The 21,720-nt window shown below is 38.2% G+C and overlaps 1 protein-coding gene across 1 annotated transcript in view; it reads left to right on the top strand.

The window, feature by feature from the left end:
* The window catches only part of MEGF9 (multiple EGF like domains 9), an 86,254-nt gene that overhangs the window by 31,396 nt on the left and 33,138 nt on the right, over window positions 1-21,720 (top strand). The window contains exon 2 of the mRNA XM_070430797.1: window positions 20,386-20,587. Coding sequence (XP_070286898.1) covers window positions 20,386-20,587 — 202 coding nt within the window. The remainder of the gene's footprint in view (window positions 1-20,385; window positions 20,588-21,720) is intronic.

The following is a 21,720-nucleotide window of genomic DNA, read 5'->3' as shown; positions in this document are numbered from 1 at the left end:
TTCAGAGTCCCAGTATACCTTTGTAATATGTATTTTCCTCTTCTGTTACTTCCTGCCAGTCTTTGTTGCAACCCTAAAGTAGTTTTTTCTTTACTGACTCTTCCCTGTGTATCCCATGTATTTTTCCCAGGATAGTTTAGCATAATTTTGTGATTAAATACATATTTATTCCTAGTAATCCACAAACCATCCACTTAATAAAATGTTTAAGAATTGGCTGGGCCGAAACCGGTTTGGCTCAGTGGATAGAGCGTCGGCCTGCGGACTGAAGGGTCCCGGGTTCGATTCCGGTCAAGGGCATGTACCTGGGTTGCGGGCACATCCCCAGTAGGAGATGTGCAGGAGGCAGCTGATCGATGTTTCTCTCTCATCGATGTTTCTAACTCTCTATCTCTCTCCCTTCCTCTCTGTAAAAAATCAATAAAATATATATTAAAAAAAAAAAGAATTGGCTGGGATGAATGCTAAACAATAATATGTGAGAACAACTTTAACTTTTTTGAAAATTAGGAAAGTTTCTAGGTTACATCACCGGGCATCTTAGAATGGTATTTTTAAATTGACCTTTCCGCTTGCTCTCTATGCATTCCTTTTCTCTGAATTAATTTTCCAGGTAGTATGATGAGCAAATACATAGTTCTAGCCTTTAAGTTGCTCAGCTGTGCTCTGTAAACAGAGACACTAAGGCAAATCTAGTATTACTTGAAACAATTGGCAGTACTTGAAACTGAAGTTCTTTTATTTTTCTTACATTTTCTGTTCTATTGCTACAAAATTAAGGCATCAGTGAATTTATTTAGGATACTTTTTTAGTGCATTCAGAAATCTCTGATGATCCCTTTTAGTTCTCAAGTTTTGCAATCTGTATTAACATTTGAGGATGCTGCTTTGCTAAAAAATAAAATGTTGGCTTATAATAAAAGGTTGGGTGGGGATAGAGAAGGTCCTGTCCTAAGTATTTTCTTTGCCTTGTCTTTTCTATTTCTCAGAATACCCTCCTAAGTTAGGTTTCATTATCCCAAATATATGTGGTTGGACATTCTATATTTTAGAATGTTATATTAGCTAAAATTAATTGAACACGTGCAAGGCACTATTTTATGAAAAGTCTTTACAAAGAGAGCGTGAAATTTAAGAACAAAGAGCTTATAAATAATGGTTTCAGTATTTAAACCCAGGTCCCTTGACCTCATAGACTGATCTCTTTCTGTTGTGGCCTGGAGCCAGATTTTAAGTTGTTCAAATTCATTTTCTGTATTTGCTTCTCCTCCCACCTCATCTCCCCTTGAGCTCAAGGGTACTGTGAAAACTGCTATAAATAAAAAAGCTCATGTAACTTCAAAGTTTGTTAGAATAATTTTTATTTCAATCCACTTAGGCAGTGTTTGTTTATTTTTAAAATTTTATTTTTCAACTACACTTTATAATCAATATTATTTTGTATTAATTTCAGGTGTACAGTTACTTCTTTTTAGGACACCATAAATTTTATAGGGGCCTTGCAGAATAAAATGCCCTTTCAAAAAGTAAGCCATTAACTCAGTAAATGGCAAAATGAGTTTTTTTTCAAAGCCTTGAAAAATGCAAACAAATGGGAAAATAATGGCACAAAAGGAAAAATTTTTTGCCTAGATTCAGATAGCAGTTTGGCAATTTAGCATAGTTCATATCCAGAATTTATAGAGATATTAGAAATGCTAATTAGCAGTATCATTTTATTTTAATTTTTAAGGTTATAATTAATTATTTTTCAAGTTTTAGCTATGAGACTACATTTAAATAAAATAAACAAATCCTAAATATTAAATCATGAGCATGTGTCTTTCGCTCTAAATAATATATTAAGATTCACCAGCCAAAAGCAAATGCGAGGTGTTCTAAGTCTCCAGTTGAGAAATTTTTGTACCTTGAGCACGTCTTTTCCCCTACTGTACTGTTTGTTAATCATTTGACTCAGTGTCACTTGCTTAAAAAGAAAACAGAAAAACAAAAAAAACACAACCCACGCATACAATAAAACAATTGCATTTAACAGGACTAGGTGGAATTTTTTTCTTTTTTGCCCCTTCTCTTCTTCCCTTCTTTTTAAGGAAGAAAGCTCTGTGGTGAAGTGGAATGATGAAGGGCATTGGAGGTAGATAAATCTGGGGTTTGAATGTTGTCTCAACTACTTTACTGTAACTCTGTTGTCTTGAGCAAGTACGTAGCTTCTTTAAATTCTAGTTTTTCTATTTCTAAATAACCATTGCAAGGTTGTTGTGAAGCTAAATGTTCATGCAAGTAAAATGCCTGACAAAGGCTGAGACATGATAGGTAATAGTAAATGGTAATTACTTTTATTATAATCAATAATAAGGCTGACCTAAGGATTAAGATATGCAGCTGTGTGAAATAGTTTGCTCTATTTTGCCAACAAACTGTTGTTGTTGAGGAAACTCAGAATTATATCTATTGTAAGCCAGGTAAGATATGACCTTCAGTGGAAGACCTCACTCCATGTAACTTAAAAATAGAAGTCTGCCCTGACCGGTTTGGCTCAGTGGATAGAGCGTCAGCCTGCGGATTGAAGGGTCCCAGGTTTGATTCCGGTCAAGGGCATGTACCATGGTTGCGGGCACATCCCCAGTGGGTGGTGTGCAGGAGGCAGCTGATCGATGTTTCTCTCTCATCGATGTTTCAAACTCTCTATCCCTCTCCCTTCCTCTCTTGTAAAAAAATCAATAAAATATATATTTAAAAAAAAATAGAAGTCTTGCTCAGAAGAGTCAAGGGAAAAACCATTAGAAATAATAAAGGAGTTCATCAAAATGACTATGTAAGTATACCACAAAATCTAAGTTAATAAGTATTACTAACTAGAAGAGATAATGGGAAAAATCACAGTTTTAACCATTACCATGAATGATGACAAGTTTAGAGATAATCTTAACAAGATATGTATGATACTCATATACATATATTTTTTAGTTTGAAATTTCACTGAGAGATATAAAAGAAGACTGAATAGATGGAGAAGCATACCAGTGCTCATAGATGGGAAAATTCAGTATTGTAAAGCTATCAGTTCTTGATACATTAATTTTTAGAATAAGTGGTATGGGGATCCCTGTTCCTGGCGTCAGATATGAGGGGAATGGCGTTCTCTCTTCTTGCGACCAGCGCAGAGAGAGAGAACTCGGGGGTTGATGAAATCTTGAGTAGAACTCGACGAGGTTTTAGGGAAAAAATGAATAAAACAAGACTGAGACAGAAATGGAGGAAAGCTGAGACCGGGTGTGGCGTCTGCTCTCTGATAGATGAACAGGACCCACAGCCAGCACAGCAACCTTTATTTATAGCCAAATACCAGGAAGTTTTACTAAGGGTAAATAGAAGGGGGAATGTGTGCATTCTTGTAGCTTCCTTGTAAATAGTCACCTCTGGGTGGGTCCGAATCATGTTCATTCCTGGTGCTTGACTAGATTTAGACAAGAACCCATTTCCCCGGCACCTGGCTTTGAAGGTCAACTGAGGCATTCCCACCTCTTGGCTGGATATACCCCCAAGATAAGGCTCTGCCTTCATCATGGGTTCAGTTGACATGAATTTAAAAGAAAGCCAGCACCTTCCCTGGCAGGGGGGTTCCACAAGTGGAATTATTGGGGAAATTACAATAGGATTTTTTTTTGGAGGAAATATGCCAACAGAGTTGTTGTTGTTTTTTTAATTAAATCTTTATTGTTCAGATTATTACAGTTGTTCCTCTTTTTTCCCCCCATAGCTCCCCTCCACCCGGTTCCCATCCCACCCTCTGCCCTTACCCCCCCCCCCCGCACTGTCCTCATCCGTAAGTATATGATTTTTGTCCAGTCTCTTCCTGCACCCCCACACCCCATTCCCCCCGAGAATAGTCAGTCAACTCCCTTTCTATGCCCCTGATTCTGTTATATTCACCAGTTTATTCTGTTCATCAGATTATTTATTCACTTGATTTTTAGATTCACTTGTTGATAGATGTGTATTTGCTGTTCATAATTTGTATCTTTACCTTTTTCTTCTTCTTCCTCTTCTTAAAGGATACCTTTCAGCATTTCATATAATACTGGTTTGGTGGTGATGAACTCCTTTAGCTTTTCCTTACCTGTGAAGCTCTTTATCTGACCTTCAATTCTGAATGATAGCTTTGCTGGGTAAAGTAATCTTGGTTGTAGGTTCTTGCTATTCATCACTTTGAATATTTCTTGCCACTCCCTTCTGGCCTGCATAGTTTCTGTTGAGAATTCAGCTGACAGTCTTATGGGTACTCCCTTGTAGGTAACTGACTGTTTTTCTCTTGCTGCTTTTAAGATTCTCTCTTTGTCTTTTGCTCTTGGCATTTTAATTATGATGTGTCTTGGTGTGGTCCTCTTTGGATTCCTTTTGTTTGGGGTTCTCTGCGCTTCCTGGACTTGTAAGTCTATTTCTTTCACCAGGTAGGGGAAGTTTTCTGTCATTATTTCTTCAAATAGATTTTCAATATCTTGCTCTCTCTCTTCTTCTGGCACCCCCATAATTCGGATGTTGGTACGCTTGAAGTTGTCCCAGAGGCTCCTTATAATATCTTCATATTTTTGGATTCTTTTTTCTTTTTGTTTTTCCGGTTGGGTGTTTTTTGCTTCTTCGTATTTCAAATCTTTGACTTGATTCTTGCGATCCTCTGGTCTGCTGTTGGAACTCTGTATAATATTCTTTATTTCAGTCAGTGTATGCTTAATTTCTAGTTGGTCCTTTTTCATAACCTCGAGGGTCTCACTAAATTTATCGGCAGTTTCTAGAAAATCCTTGAAAAACCTAAAAAGTGTGGTTTTGAACTCTATATCCAGTAGTTTGCTTTCCTCCATTTCTGTCATTTGTGACCTATTTCTTTGTCTCTGCATTTTGGCTGCTTCCCTGTTGTTGATAAAGTGGCTTTCTGTGCTAGGTGTCCTATAGGGCCCAGTGGCTCAGCCTCCCCAATTACCTGAGGTGGACACTCTTGGTGTACCCCTTTGTGGGCTTTGTGCACAGTCTTGTTGTAGTTAAGCCTTGATTGTTGTATGTATCACTGGGAGGAATTGACCTCCAGGCCAACTGGCTGTGAGAATCAGCTGTGCCTGCAGTGGGAGAACTTCTGTGTTGGAGACACCCTTCTGGGGAAAGACTTGCTTCAGTGGGGCTTTGGTGCTCACTGAGTCTGCCCCCTGAGTGTGTCCCTTATGAATCTGAGGAGTTGTAATCTGGATGGTCCCACTCTGACCCCTGGGTACACTACACTGGCTCTTGGATCTCTACAGAGGTGCTAATTTAGCCTCTGCCTGAGGCTACCCAGCAGGACCTATGGAAAGATCTTCAGATTCCTCTTCTTTGTTTGGGGTTTGGAGGTGCCCAGATGAGGCCCAGCTGTGAAGCAGTGCAAGCTGCTGTGGGGCCTTGGGCCTTCTTTTGGAAGTTCTGGGTCTCTCTGACCCAGCTGCAGTTTGTTAGGTAATTTTCAGATTGCAAAGGGCCAGGCCTTTCATATGCAAAAACCTCTGCGCACAGCTTGAGTGGGGCAGAGTCTCAGGGGATCAACAGGGCGGAGCAAGCAGCTATGGCTGCTCCTCAGTCCTGCCCTAAGAGGCCCCGTGTCTCAGTGTTCCGCGGTAATTGCTGCAAGCACCTCTGAGAGAAAGCCTCCCTCGAGATCCGATTGATGCCAGACAGTCCAGTTTCTCCCCGTATGAGTCTGGGTCCCCAGAGACTCGCCTGAACCTGGAGTCCAGAGCAGTCGGGAGCTTGAGACTCCCTCCCGATTGAAAAAAACAACCGTGTCCTCAGTTGCCAGCCCTTTCCATGTGTGCCTCCGTACCTCTGCACTTTACTTCCGCACCTCCTCTGAGTCTCAGTATGCTTTTCTCTTTCCTTCTAGTTGTAGAATTTCCACTCAGCCAGCCTTCCTGTGGTTCTGGATGATGTCCGTTTTGTCTTTTAGTTGTATTTTTGAAATGGTTGTGCGAGGCAGCAATTTCAGGTGTTTACCTATGCCGCCATCTTGGTTTATACTGCCAACAGAGTTCTGATGGAAACATAACTATGAACAACTAAAAGAAAATGTAAAGAAGAGTAATACATTAGTGAAAGGTGATAAAGCTGCAGTTATTAAAACTTTAATATTGTACTGGTATAAGCATAGATCAACTTAATAAATCAGAAACAGATTCTGATGTGAAAAAATACATTAATGTAAGTCCAGCCAGCATGGCTCAATGGTTGAGCATTGACCTATGAGCCAGGAGGTCACAATTCGATTCCTGGACAGGGCATATACCTAGGTTGCAGGCTCAATCCCCAGTGTGGGGCATACAGGAGGCAGCTGATCAATGATTCTCTCTCATCATTGATCTTTCTATCTCTCTCTCCCTCTCCTTTCCTCTCTGAAATCAGTAAAAAAAAGTATTAAAAATATATTAATATGATATGAAAAGAATAAACCAAAGTTTATTTAACAATTCACCAGTCGAAGGTGGTTATTTCCAACTTTTAGTGATTATGAATAAAAGTGCTGTAAACATTTACCAACACTTATGTGTGAACATAAGTTTTCATTTCTCTTGGATAGATACCCAGGAGTGGATTGTTGGGTCATACAGTAGGTATAAATTTAACTTTATAAGAAACTGCCAGATTGTTTTCCAAGCATTCCTATTAGCAATATGTAAGAGTTCTATTTGCTAAGCATCCTTTTTAGTACTTGGTATTGCCAGTTTTTTAAAAATCTGGTCATTCTATTAGGTGATTTGGTCATTCTGTTAGCTATTTATTTATGGCTTAATTTGTGTTTTCCTAATAAAAGATTTGAACATCTTTTTCAATTTTTATTTTTCATACATTCATTATCTTTGGTGAAGTGTGTGTTCAGACCTTTTCCCCTCATTTAAAAGTTTCAGTTTTCTTATTATTGAAATTTGAGAGTTTTTTGTATATTCTTTATATAAGTCTTTGACAAAAATGTGATTTGCAAATAATCTCCCAGTCAGTAGCTATATTTACATTCTTTTAGTAGTCTTTTAAAGAGCAAATGCTTTTATTTTAATAAAGTCCGATTTATAATTTTTTAAATGAATTGTATCTAAAAGTCTTTTGCCTAACCCAAAGTTAATTAAATTTTTTCCTGTGTTTTCTTCTACAAGTGTTATAGTTTTGCATTTTACATTTGGGGCAGTGATATATTTTGAGTTTATTTTTGTACAAGGTGTGAGATTAAGCTGAGAATCAATTTTTTGCATATGGATGTTTTAACTGTTTTAACACCATTTATTAAAAAACAATATCATATCCCTGTTGAATTACCTTTACACCTTGTCAAAAAATTAGTTGATATTTGTAAGGGTCTCTTCTTGCACTCTCTGTTCTGTTCCATTGACCATTGTATCTATTCTTTTTTTTTTTAAATTGATTTCTAGAGAGACAGGAAGGGAGAGAGAGAAACATTGACTGGCTGTCTCCTGCACGCCACCTCCCGGGGATTGAGCCCACAACCCAGGCATGTGCCCAGACCGGGAATCAAACGGGCAACCTTTTGGTGCATGGGACAACCAGTGCCCAACCAAGTGAGCCACACTGGCCAGGGCCATCTTTTCCATTCTTTTACCAATAACACATTGCCTTGATTACTGTAGCTTTATAGTAAGTCTTGAAATCAGTTATGGAGAGTCCTCCAAGTTTGTTATTCTTTGCTATTGAAGTTTCTTTGCTTTTTCATATTTATTTTGGAGTTAGCTTGTGAATTATGTACCCAAAAAAATCCTGCTGGGATTTTGATTGAGGTCATTGAATCTATAGATCTAATTGTTACAGTATGCCTCTCCATTTACTTAGGTCTTTTTTGGTTTCTTTCATCAGGGTTTTGGAGTTTTTAGCATAAAAGATCACACACATATTATGTTAGCTTTTTAAAATTAATTAATTAATTAATTTTTTTATTGTTTTATTGCTTAAAGTATTCCAAAGGGTATTACATATGTGTCCTTTTTTCCCCCCCGCCCTTGACAATCCTGTGGCCTCCCCTACCCCCGAGTGTCTTATGTCCATTGGTTATGCTTATATGCATGCATACAAGTCCTTCGGTTGATCTCTTACCTCCCTCCCTCCTGCCCCCCAACCCTCCCTGGCCTTCCCGCTGCAGTTTGACAGTCTGTTTATGTTAGCTTTATACCTAAGTATTTCATATAGACAGAGGACAAGAATCATTCACATTTTATAGATTGAGGCACTGAAACTCAGAGCAGTTAGACTTATTGAAGGTCACAGTGCTGGATAGTTAGCAGCAAATTCTGATTTTAAGGCATCCTGGCTCTGTCTAGTGTTTTTTCTCCTTGTTTTCATAGGCAGAAGCTTGTTATGGTGAAAAGATGTGGACTTTGGAGTTACTCAGTTTGGGTTCCAAACTGTTCTCCAGCACTGGTTAGTTGAGTGATTTGTTTGACCTTTCTGAGAGTAATTTTCCTTATTCAAGGTACCTAACACACAGGATTGTGGTGAAGACTAAAGAATACCATATGTATAAACTTTCTAGTGTGATGTTTGATGTACACATAGTATACACTCAATAACTTTATTAGTAGTAGTAAATGCTAGTTGTTATAACCTTTCCCAGAACTTGTCATCTTGTCTCATTAATTAGATGAATTTCTTTGAATTGTGGAAAAGTGGCAATGAGCCAGAGACAAGCACTAACAACATGGTCCTTAAGTTCGAGACAGAAAAAATTTCTACAAAACCTGTGTCATGTTATTCCCCCCTTTCATGTCTACCATAAAGTAGAAGAAATGTTTTGCAGTAGTGAATTGTGATTTGGAATTTTAGTGGATACATTTTTATTTTAAAAGGTAAAGCATAAAGCCTTTCTTTAAAAGTGAAGGTTTTAAAACTTTCCAAATTTCTTCAAAGTCTGGTTTAACTCAAAAATCTCATCAGCTTTAAAATTAAGTTTCCCAGTTTTGTAAAGATTTGTGACCCAGCCCTGGCATAACATAAATGTGAAATGTAATTTGAGTATTACTGTTACACTAGAGTAAAACCTTTTATAAAAATAAAAACTCTGTATTGATAATTCCTCTTCCTTAGAATGAGGCCTTTCTAAGATTCTATATTCTAAACCTACAAAGAGAAAAATGGGCCTAATAAAAAGTACATTTTTGAAATAAAGATACCATGCACTTAGGACAACAGGCCTATCGTCAAGATAGTATATTTCATTGTTGTTATTTTCTGTTCTTTTGATGTTCAGGCTGAGATTTGAATTAAGTATTATTACTCTTGATTCTGATATAATTATTTTTCCTTTTCTTTTCAATTTGAAAATCAAGAGAGATGTTATTTTTGTAGATGCTATCCTAGTTTTGTTAAAAAGGGTGAAGTTCTATGTTGGATAGGCAGGCTAGATTCAGAGTTGTTATACATGCATTTTCCTGGCCTTTGTTTAAATAGAGTAGGGTTTTTAATGATGAATCTCAAGGAAATAAATGATTGTATTTGAAAAAACAGTTGGAAATCCTATACCTCTTTAGCTCTCATTTTCTCCTATTCTCCCTCATTCTACATTGGAGCAATTACAACATGAGTTAAGCTAGAGCTAAAGGAGAATGATTCTGCTTCTTTTAGTTAAATAGCGTTTTAAATCCTAAAACATTCCACAACTTCTTATGCAATCTATATATATAAAAGGTTAATATGCTAAAGTGTCCAACCGTCCATCCAACTGGTTGCTATGATGTGTTTTGACCACCAGGGGGCAGACACTTAACGCAGGAGCTGCCATGTCGCACACTGGCCATTTACAGAGAAACAGCACCATGGACCTGGTGCTGACAAAGCAACACTCGGCTTCCCCCAGATGGGACACAGGCCCTGCCACCATCCCGGAGTGACAGCCCACCATATCACCCGCCAACGCTGCCGAGACTCCATGGTGCAAAATGTGGCCCATAGCCCAGCCCAGCCTGGAAATGGTGGCTGTGGGTGGTGGGTAATGATGTCATGTAGCAACGCCCGGCTTCCTCTCCTTAGTGCCAGGCCATTTAACAACAAATGGCACCTCGGACCTGGCGCCCACAAAGCAACACTTGGCTTCACCCAAGTGAGACACAGGCCCCACCACCACCCCAGAACGACACCCCACCAAATCGCAGCTGATGCTGCCGAGACCCCATGGCGCAAAATTCGGCCCATAGCCCAACCCAGCCCAGCCTGGCAATGGTGGCTGTGGGCTCCGGTAGTGATATCACATAGCAACTCCCGTCTTCCTCTCCCTAGTAATTAGCTTCCTTGCAGTTTCTTCAGCCCAGGAACATGACTTGCTTTATAGCCAGGTGGAAACATTTTACACTTTAACCAGATGTCTGTGAGGCATTTTCCCGTGCCTTATCTCATTCCTCACAGAAGTCCTGGAGTAGGTAGATAGGAGACTCGGTGGAATCCTATTTTCTTTTCATTAGCCGGAAAAAGATTTAGAAAGCTTAGAAACTTAATCCAACTGAAAAGAAGTAAGAAATGGTGAACCTTGAAAATGACTTCAGGTTTTCTCACTGCACAGAATATAGTCAAACACTGCTGCAGTTAAATATTTTACCCTTCGTTCTCCCTGCATGATCTACAATAATAATCTGCTTTGTATTGATATTTACCGCTGTGTTGCTGACAGTTACCTGAAAGAGAAGTTGGGGTGCTTCACTTGGCTAGAAAAAGTTTAGCTAAATCAGAAAGCAGGTCTAATTAAGCAAGTTTATCTATATATATATAAAGCTCTTGCTGGTGCCAATCGCATGCATGTGTTTCCATCTGTCATTGTCGATCGTGAACTTAGTTGACAGTTCTATTATAGAGAAAGGGCGAATAGCGGTATTAAAATATTTCTTCTAATTAATTTCCTTACAATGTGCACTGGGCCTCTAGTCATCAGATAAAGCATTAGTCAATTCTTGCTATCTTAATTGTAACATTAACTTTGAAAAAGTTTATTAGTTGGGTGCCATGTTGACTTTAGTGCTACAGTCCAGCTAAAGTAGTTGCTTGTGGCATATCATGGCTTCCTTTTAGCAAAATTTAAGAATCTAGTAAAACTTCATTGCTTTTTAAAAAAGTTTTTGTTTGTTATGAAATTTACATCTGATAAAATTTACTCATTTGATATTCAGTTCTATTAGTTCTGACAAATGTACATTCAAGATGCAAAACAGTTTCATTACTCCTCAAAATTCCCTGTGCTTCCTTTTTGTAGTTAACCCTTCTTCCTACTTCCAATTCCTGGCAAACCCCTGATCTATTTTCTGCTCTTATAGTTTTGCCTTTACCAGAGTATCATGTAAATGGAATCATACAATATGTAGTTTTTTGAGTCTGGCTTCTTTCATTCAACATAATGCATTTGATATCCTTCTATATTCGTGCCTATCAGTGGCCCATTCCTTTTTATTGCTGAGTAGTATTACATTGTAAGGATGTACCAATTCACCAGTTGAAGGACATTTGGGTTGTTTCTAGATTTGGATGATTATGAATATAGCTACTATAAGAATTTGTATACCAGTTTTTATGTAAACATAGGTTTTCATTGTTCTTGGATAAATATCTAGGAGTGGAATTACTGGGTCATATTGTAAAGTACATTTAGCTTTATAAGAAACTAGAGGGTGGGGTTCCTCAGCCTGGCCTGTGGGGATTGGGCCAAAACCGGCTCTCCGACATCCCCCGAGGGGTCCCGGATTGCAAGAGGGCGCAGGCCAGACCAAGGGACCCCACTGGTGCACGATCAGGGCTGGGGAGGGACCGCGGGAGGGCTCAAGGGTGTGTCTGGCCCATCTCGCCAAATCCTGATCTGCCGGACCCCAGCAGCAGGCTAACCTACGGGTCAGAGCGTCTGCCTCCTGGTGGTCAATGCCTGTCATAGCAACTGGTCGAACAGTCAGACACTTAGCATATTAGGCTTTTATTATATAGAATTGTCAAACTATTTTCCAAAGTGTGTACTACTTTGCATTCACAACAGTAATTTTTGAAAGTATCCTTGTCAACACTTGATATCGTCAGGTTTTTTTGTTTTGTTAATTTTAGGCATTCTAATAAGTGGGTACTCCTTATCTCTTAATGTGAAGTTTGTTCTTTGACTTCCATTCAGTGGATGTTGTTCTAATGGTTGTGTTGTGTGTATAGAGAAGAGAACTACTTCTACTTTTGTAAGTCAGATCATGGTTCTAACACTCTTAGTATCTGATATCTATTTTGCACTTAGAATTTGAATAAATAAAAAAGTATTTATCAGAGATATATGCTCTTCTGATAAACATACTAAAGTATAATATGTGTCCAAATATTAAAAGTAATATTTATTATTATACTAGAGGCCTGTTGCACGAATTCGTGCAATAGGCCTTCTTTCCCCTGGCTGCCAGCACCAGTTTTCCTCTGGCACCCGGGACCCAGACCTTCACTCTGGCCACCGCCTTCCATCTTCGCTCTGGACACAGTCTTCGCTGCAGCTTGAGCCTTTAGTCTTTGCTCCTCGCTATGGCGGAGTCTTCAGTCTCCGGCCAGAGCTGCTCCTGTAGCTCCTTCCGCCCCGACCCTCCCCCTCATTGCTTGATCGCTGCTTCGCCTGCAGACCTCGCCGATGGGCTCCTGGGTCCTGGGGGGCCGTCTTGCCTGCGGCCTGGCTTTCTGGCGGCTCCTGGGGTCGCACACGGGGGCCTGGATGGCGGCTCCTGGTGTCCCGCCCTGCCTGCAGTATGCAAATTAGCCACCATCTTTGTTGGAGGTTAATTTGCATATCGCACTGATCAGCCAATGGCGATGGTAGCGAAGGTACGGTTAATTATCATGTTTATCTATTATTAGATAGGATTGTATACTTACTTTGCATTGTATTCTTTATCTCATTTAACATACAAACAATAGACCACAATTAATAGAGAAAAAGGAAAAGGGAAAGGGAGAAGGTATAGGAGTAGACAGTTATGCTGTAGGAAGTTATGTTTTCCTTTGGCTTGAGGGTACAGTGGGAAATGGTAACAATTGTTCCAGTATGATGGATGATGACATGATCTCTGTTATATGACCTCAGTTCATAAAGCTCCCCAAATCCTATATAATAAAAGCCTAATATGCAAATTAACTGAACGTTGGAACAGCTGGTGGAATGGCAGATCGCTATGATGCTCACTGACCGCCAGGGGCAGATGCTCAAGGCAGGAGCTGCCCCCAGACTGCAGGCCCCAGGTCAGCCAAGGCGGGTGCCAGTGGGGGCCTCCAATTGCACAGCTGGTTGCCCCGCAGAGGGAGGTGACTGGTGGCTATGGCAGTGGGGGGGTGGTGCCAGCTGGCAAGCGGGTGCGGGGGGGCGGTGCCGCCCCCCCCCCCCCAATCACCCCGCCAGTTACCACCCTCACCGGTGGCGATGGGTGGGTGGCACCAGGCGAGTGCCAGTGGGGGGCCCCTGATAGTACCGCCGGTTGCCCCACAGATTGGCTCTGATCGCAGGCCAGGTCTAGGGACCCTACCCATGCACAAATTTCGTGCATTAGGCCTCTAGTATTTTATATTCTGGAATCAGCTTATTCCTCGGGCTTAATAATAAGCCCAAGACACTGACTTTCTCCATAATTATAGATGGCCTACTAATATTGACTAACAAAGTAATTATGTTTTCCTGCTGATGATACTAACGTACGGTATGCAAATAAAATGTAAAGTTTCTAGATATTTTGAAGTCCTGAGCATAAATCCTTCCCCTAGATTAAGGACTATTTGGAACAATTTGAAAACTGGTAGTGCTTGAGAAAAACACCTCTTACAGATATTAAATAATTTAAGAACAAAAAGTATACTTTAGAATACTTTGCTTATAGCTTATATTGATAATGTTTTTAAAATATTTTCAGATAAGCTTAAATTTACTAATGAGTTGGTTTTTTTTAATTCTTTATTAGTTAAGGTATTACAAATGTGTCCTTATCCCCCCATTAACCGCCCCCCCCCCCCCCATTCATGTTCTTATCCCCCTGTTGTCCATGTCCATTAGTTTGGCTTATATGCATGCATACAAGTCCTTTGGTTGATCTCTTCCCCTTACCCCCTCCCTCCCCTACTTTCCTTCTGGGGAGTGATAGTCTGATCTCTGTTTCTCTGTGTTTGGATCTGTCCCTGTTTATCAGTCTATGTTGTTCTCTATAATCCACAAATGAGTGAGATCATGTGGTATTTATCTTTCTATGACTGGCTTATTTCACTTAGCATAATGCTCTCCAGTTCCATCCATGCTGTTGCAAAAGGCAAGAATTCCTTCTTTTTTACCGCAGCATAGTATTGCATTGTGTAGATGTACCACAGTTTTCTAATCCACTCATCTGCTGATGGGCACTTAGGCTGTTTCCAAATCTTAGCTATGGTGAATTGTGCTGCTATGAACATAGGGGTGCATATATCCTTTCTGATTGGTGTTTCTGGTTTCTTGGGATATATTCCTAGAAGTGGGATCACTGGGTCAAATGGGAGTTCCATTTTTAGTTTTTTGAGGAAACTCCATACTGTTCTCCACAGTGGCTGCACCAGTCTGCATTCCCATTTGGATATAAGATTAAGTACTGAACCTTAATACATTTTAAATTCATATCTTTTAGTTTTTGCTACTTTGAGGTTGAACAGAAGATGCCTTTATTTTTTTTATTTTTAATATATTTTATTGATTTTTTTACAGAGAGGAAAGGAGAGGGACAGAGAGTCAGAAACATCGATGAGAGAGAAACACCGATCAGCTGCCTCCTGCACACTCCCCACCGGGGATGTGCCCGCAACCAAGGCCCATGCCCTTGACCGGAATCGAACCTGGGATCCTTGAGTCCGCAGGCCGATGCTCTATCCACTGAGCCAAACCGGTTAGGGCCAGAAGATGCCTTTAATATTATATTACATTTTATATGTCTTCTGAATATTGGGAAGAATGAAAAGTTTTGGAGTAGCATGGACCAATTTTTTTATTCTTTCAATATCTGAAGATATTGAAAAACAAGAGTGAAGTCATTGTTGAAGGAATGAAAAAGAGTCAGAAATCAATTTTTTCAAAAGCATTTCTATAATTTTGCAAGAAGCTATAGATAGAATTTCAGGCTATATTCCTGAACTAGATTTTTGTGAGTGGTCTGTGTTAGTTTATTTGCAAGTATTTTTCCAGTATCTATGTAATACTTATTTTGTAATCATTTTACTTCAGCAACAATGCTGTTATCAATTTACATTTCTTTGTTCTATAAGATTTGCATCATGAATTGACTGAGGATACAATTTTTTCATCTTCTTATTCAAATCTTTTATTTACTGCCTTAAAGTTTGTTCTTATCTGTAAAAGATTAAACACAGTATTGTACCAAACTGCTTGAGTCTCCAGACATCATAGTTCATTACACCTCCCAGAAAAGATTCCAGAAAGAGGTACAGGAAGACCAAGGACACATTAATTAGAACATACTATCACAATTAAAATTTTTCTAAAATCAGCTTATTCTCATCAAAGTAACTGCAGGTACAAAAACACAATTAAAATTTTCTAGAAGATATAATGGACTTTTTACTGAGCAGGGACATGAGGTGGTTTAAGTCTGACACAGAGAGAAGCCTGCCAGGTGAATGAAAGGTCCAGAAGAGGTCTTTATTATGTTCAAGGAGATAATATCTTACAAGAACAGGTGTTTGTGCATGGGGTGGGGTGGGGGGCTTGTGGGACTTCTAAACAAAATTACTCTATTATATTTTTTAGGTGCTTAAAATTTTCACCTCTTGGTCCTTGGTAGGGAATGTTTGAAAAAGTACAGAGTGCGATTTAAATGCAAGGATTACTTTGGATACTTTTACATAAGAAAAATCCCATAAATTCAAGTTCTCAGAGAAAAACACAAATTTGTTGTCTTTTCTTTGGGTCTTTATATGTCTATTTTCAAACAGTTTGGCACCAAATTTTATTTTCTTATTCTTCTTCAGGGTTCAAATCACTGTGTTTCATTGCTCTTCAGAAGCCAAACAAAAAGAAAAAAACGTTGCCAAAGGTTGCAGTCTCTCTGCTAATATTTGCTTTCTACACATTAACATTCTTCTCTATAGTTTTCCTAAGAATTATAGAACATTGAGAGGAAAACTGCTACTGAAATGACAGAGAGTTTATTCCATATTTGCTCTTAGGCAACCAAATGAGCTTTTGGCATTTTATTCAGACTTGTCTGTGATTACTTTTTTGTGTCCTCTTCATATTGTTTCATTCTCATTATCATCCATTAGTCATGTTACAGACTCCTTTGTGCTGCTCTGGTGTCTATGATTCTACTTCATTAAAAAATCAGCACTTCACCCTGGCTGGTTTGGCTCAGTGGATAGAGCGTTGGCCTGCGGACTAAAGGGTCCCAGGTTCGATTCTGGCCAAGGGCACATGCCCGGGTTGTGGGCTCGATCCCCCCCCAGTGGGGGGCGTGCAGGAGGCAGCCAATCAATGATTCTCATCATTGATGTTTCTATCTCTTTATCTCTCTCCCTTCCTCTCTGAAATCAATAAAAAATATATTGTAAAAACAAATCAGCACTTCATCTCTTTTCTTTGGCTATAGGTCCTCCCACTGCTTCTATCAATTGAAATTTTATTTCTTTTCATTTTGCCAACCTCCTAGTAAATTGCATTGTTTCTGCATTAACTCCTATCTGGTTCCATACGAATATTAAGAACTGTGAAGGCTCTGAGATATTATTCTACTTACAAGTTAGCAAGTTTTCCTGATACATGAAATGGATGTTCATGGTACTTTACATTTATTACTGTTGCTTAGGCTATTTATTTAACTTGAGTCATTTCATTTGAGGTCAATCCCTGGGATAGGGCCTTGGATTCTAAGCTCCAAACAGGAAAGATGCACATCTTCCTGGGCTTTGCTTCAGCTTCCTTTCCTTTGGTTAATTTGGAGAAGAATGTTAACATGATAGTGTGTTTTTGTCTTGATACATCGGCTCTCTTCCTGGCACTCAGGTGGTCATTCACTTACTACTGTTAGGAATAAATGCTCTTTTTCATTCTGTCTGAAACCACGTCCTAAACCTTTCTGTTTTTGTCATTGTATTTATAGGAACCTATATTAGTAATGTATAGAGCCAGGCGTATGTGGGATACCATTTTATTCTCCACTTATAGATGGCCCACAACTTTAAATTTAAATGCAATAATTACTTTGAATACTTTTATATCAAAATTATCCCATAAGTTTAAGTTCTCAGATAAAAACATGAGTGTATTGTCTTTTCTTTGGGCCTTTATATTTCTATTTTCAAACAGTTTAAAAACTGGGCTTTCAGATCTTGTCCACAGGGTACAACAAAGCTGTGTGGCCTATGAATCTGACGTCTGATTTGTGTTTATTTTATTAGGTATTCATTTCTACCAGCAATTGTATTAATTATTGCAGAATTCCAAATTACTTCCAGTTTAGATGTTGGGGCTAAGTGTTATAGGTACTATATTATGCCCTTTTTACATTTGAGAAAAGAAAGGCACAAGGTTAGCTAACTTGCTTAAGGTCATAAAATTAGTAAGTGAGAGAACTAGATTTAACCTGCAGCTGTCTGCCTCTACAGACTGTGCTCAAAACTCCTTCACTTTATTGTCATATGAGAGTTGTAAGTGGTAGATATTATGGATTCACACTAAAAACAATAGAGTTTGAATTTATGGAGGAGTAAATTTCAGCTGATTCTTGAAATAGGTTTCAATATGTGGAGAGGAGAGAGCATTTCAAGAGGAACAGAACGAGCAAAGGTTCAAAGATGGGACTAGAAAGAATATGTTCAGGGGATAATGAAGAGTTTGAATTAGCTCCTTAGAAATAACTAATGAACTTGGTTAATATTGAAGATTTATCCATTAAAACTTTACTGAAGAAAAACCTTAGTTTTGCCTCAGAGTTCTTAGATTAATTGAGTTCTTTTAAAAAATACTACTAATTATTCTTTGGGAATACTGATTCAGGTTTCAGATGAACGTATATTAGTAAGGAAATAATAGGATAAAATTCTCAATCTTTTTTTTTTTTTTTTTAGATCCTCATCCGAGGATGTGTTTTTATTGATTTTGGACAAAAAGGAAGGGGGAAGTGGGGAGGAGAGAGAGAGAGAGAGAGAGAGAGATGAAAGAGAAACTTCAATCAGTTGCCTCCTGTATGTGCTCTGACCAGGGATTGAACCTGAAACCTGGGTATGTGTCCTGATTGGGAATCGAACCTGTGACCCTTTGGTCCATGGGATGACACTCCAACCAACTGAGCCACACTGGCCAGAGCAAAATTCTCAGTCTTTATTATAGAGTTAAAAAAACTTTTTTTTTTTTCTTTTAGCTAGTTTTGCCCCTACTAGTATAATTTGGTTAGGTAACTTGTGGTGAAATTGGTTCAGCAGGAGGAATTTGGATGCATGTTGAAGTTCTGCCATATTTTGGAAGAAAAGTGTTATTTTAAGCATTCTGGTCATTTTTGGTGGAGTGAAGGTCTTGCCATGAAGTTGTCATTGGCAGGTTTACAGACCACTAAACATGGCTTCCTTATTTACACAAACCACACACACACACACACACACACACACACACACACGAAATAATGTGAAAATATAACTGTCAAAGAAATGTCATGCTTATATAGCTAATAAAAATAAGAATATTGATTGAGATATGAGGCTGATTCCTTTCTGAAGTTTGGGGCTGAAGAAATCTGAACTTAACTCTAGGTTTGTAACTAACTCACCACTCAAGCTTGACATATACATAAAATAATCACTCACCCATATATATTTATTCATTTGGTAAATTTACAAATTAGAAGAGGTGGAAAGAGAAGGGAGATAAGCTGACACTAAAGGTTAGGAACTGAAGAAATGTGGGAGGTATGGAGTTGGCCACGTGGGAATATCTGTGTGGAATCCTTTGTTTTGACTTGTGTGAACAAACTGCTTCTGATGACATAAATTATTTTGAAGGTTAATTTCCTTTACTAGAATAGAGAAATAAACTTCTTTATAACTTTATTTTTAAAACTCTGGATTTTCAGTTATCTAGTAACTTTTAAGAAATCATCAAAAATTACATTAAAGATTTTTTTGAGCTAAACTTTTGTCAGAATAAAGCCATTTTATATAGTACCTTATCTATTCAGAAATATAATTTGTATCAGATTTCTCTGGGCTTTTAAAACCTAGGTTCATAGCTGTTTTGGAATGGGGGCTATTCCTAAAATATGTACAAAGTTTTGTTTTATCTGCAGTTTATTTCAACAATAAGTTTTTGCATGTTTGCAAAGTCCCATGTTAATATTGTGTCAAACTATGCTGAAAATGCTTTCTTCCTGATAAAATGAGTATAAATAATAGCACAGCCGAAACCGGTTTGGCTCAGTGGATAGAGCGTCGGCCTGTGGACTGAAAGGTCCCAGGTTCGATTCCAGTCAAGGGCATGTACCTGGGTTGCCGGCACATCCCCAGTAGGAGATGTGCAGGAGGCAGCTGATCGATGTTTCTCTCTCATCGATGTTTCTAACTCTCTATCTCTCTTCCTTCCTCTCTGTAAAAAATCAATAAAATCTATTTAAAAAAAATAATAGCACAAACCAAATCCTAACTGACCTTAAATGGATCTGAATTAAAAGGCCAACACCAAGGACTTTTAAATAATTTCATCTAAAGAATTGTTTGAAATGTATCTAAAGAAAATGTTTATTTTCGGAATCTTTTAACTTGAGAAAGAGATTCAAATTGTGATTGGTTTTAACCCACCGATCAGGATGACCCTATAAACTTTCTCATCTGGGATTTATCTTATCATTTCTCAACTTAAAGTTTGAATTCTCTGTTAATTTCTTCCTGGGAAGAACATATTAACTTATGATTCCAGCTGTAGCACAATCTTGTCTGATCTATGTAAGTTACTATAGTTAACGATTTGAGCCTTAGGCTTTTTCAGCTATACAATGGGATTATTTATTATTTAATATGTTGTTATTTCCAACATGTGCCTTTGGCGATTTACAATCCAGAAGAACTAATAATATACAGACCCACACACATTGGATTGTAAGGTCAAAGAGCTAGAAGATGAAGAGTACTGGAAAGGAAATTGAAATGTCAGTTTTATAAATATGAATGATAAATAGTTTCATGTACTTTACTGTATATATTTCTCAATTTAAATGAACTAAGTAGAATAAAAAGTGGATTTGAACTAGAATTAGTTTTATCTATCCATACAAAGTAGTTATGAACATTGATTAAGAAAAATAGAGTTCATTTTATTAAGAAAGCATTAAATCTTAGTTAATAATGTCTCTTTCTTTCTCTCCTTTGCAGAATATGTATGTAACTGCTCTGTGGTTGGAAGCCTGGATGTGAATCGCTGCAACCAGACCACAGGGCAGTGCGAGTGTCTGCCAGGGTATCAGGGGGTTCACTGTGAAACCTGCAAGGAGGGCTTTTACCTGAATCACACTTCTGGGCTCTGTCTGCAATGTGAATGTAGCCCACATGGAGCCCTCAGCATACTCTGCAACAGGTAAGCAGCAGAAGATAGAGGCAAAGTTAATTTTATTTGATTAATAATAATAATAATGCTCCTGCTCTCAAGGACCAGACTGGTTTAAATGAAGAGGGAGAGTGGCCATAGACTTACAAAATATTTCACAGACTTTTATCACCTCATTTTATATATATTATGTTATATTTAATGTCAAGATTACAAAGCTTCTAATTTACAGATTTAGTTCTTCAGAAGCACCTGAGTCACCAATTTTGCTTTGTGATAGTTTCTCTAAATTTCATGGGGAAAAAAATAATTGAGAAAGCAATCTGCTTTATGGAAGCAGTAAGTTCAGGCATTTCCAGTGGAAACAATTCCGTTTATTAACATACCATTAGAGATTCAGGAAATGTATTCTTTGATTTATTTTTTTCTCTTATCAAAATTCTAGAACAGTGTCTTTGCACATCTAAGGCTTAAACTTGATAATATATTAATTTCTTTAGCTAGTGGGAAAAAGACTGAGTTCACTTTATGTACCAGCACATTTTTGGGGACCAAAACTAGATTAAACAGGAATTGTCTGAAAATTACCTTTAAAATAGTCTGTTATTTGGAGGTGACTTAACCTAGTAGAACAAATCTGAGGATTTGCCTTCCCTACACTGAAAATAATTATTCTTTGACTTTGTATGAGATTTGTAGCTTTTCGTGGACCCATGTCAGAAAGTCAAAGAGGTGATGTTATGTAAAGAAAAGGTCACAAGCTTTAGAATCAGTCTAACCTGGGTATGGATCCAAGATCTGCTGCCACTTAGGAGCTGTGTGTTTTTGGCAAGTTATTTCATTTCTCCAAGTCTCAGTTTGTTCTCAAGGTTGTTGTGAAGGCCAAATGAGTAGAATGTATATAAAATTCCTAGCACACATCACTTAATAAATTCTGGTTTGTTTTAATTTGAAAGGAATATTGTTAGCTTAATGAGGGAATATTTTTAAAGAACTTTTAGCTTTGTAGCAGAAAAGGTTCTTTATACTTAGCAGTAGATATTTTGTATGCTTTATAAATCATAGTGTACTATTGTACAATATTGTATCATATTGTACTTCAAAGTATAGAAGTGAACTTGGTTAAGAAGTTTATGATTTCAAGTTCAACAATGACAAATTTA

The sequence above is a fragment of the Myotis yumanensis genome, unplaced genomic scaffold (genome assembly GCF_028538775.1).
Source record: "Myotis yumanensis isolate MYYU_CA2020_CCGP unplaced genomic scaffold, mMyoYum1.0.hap1 SCAF_12, whole genome shotgun sequence".
NCBI classification, from domain to species: domain Eukaryota; kingdom Metazoa; phylum Chordata; class Mammalia; order Chiroptera; family Vespertilionidae; genus Myotis; species Myotis yumanensis.
The sequence above is the reverse complement of the archived record's forward strand: the minus strand, read 5'-3'. Positions and strand labels throughout refer to the sequence as shown.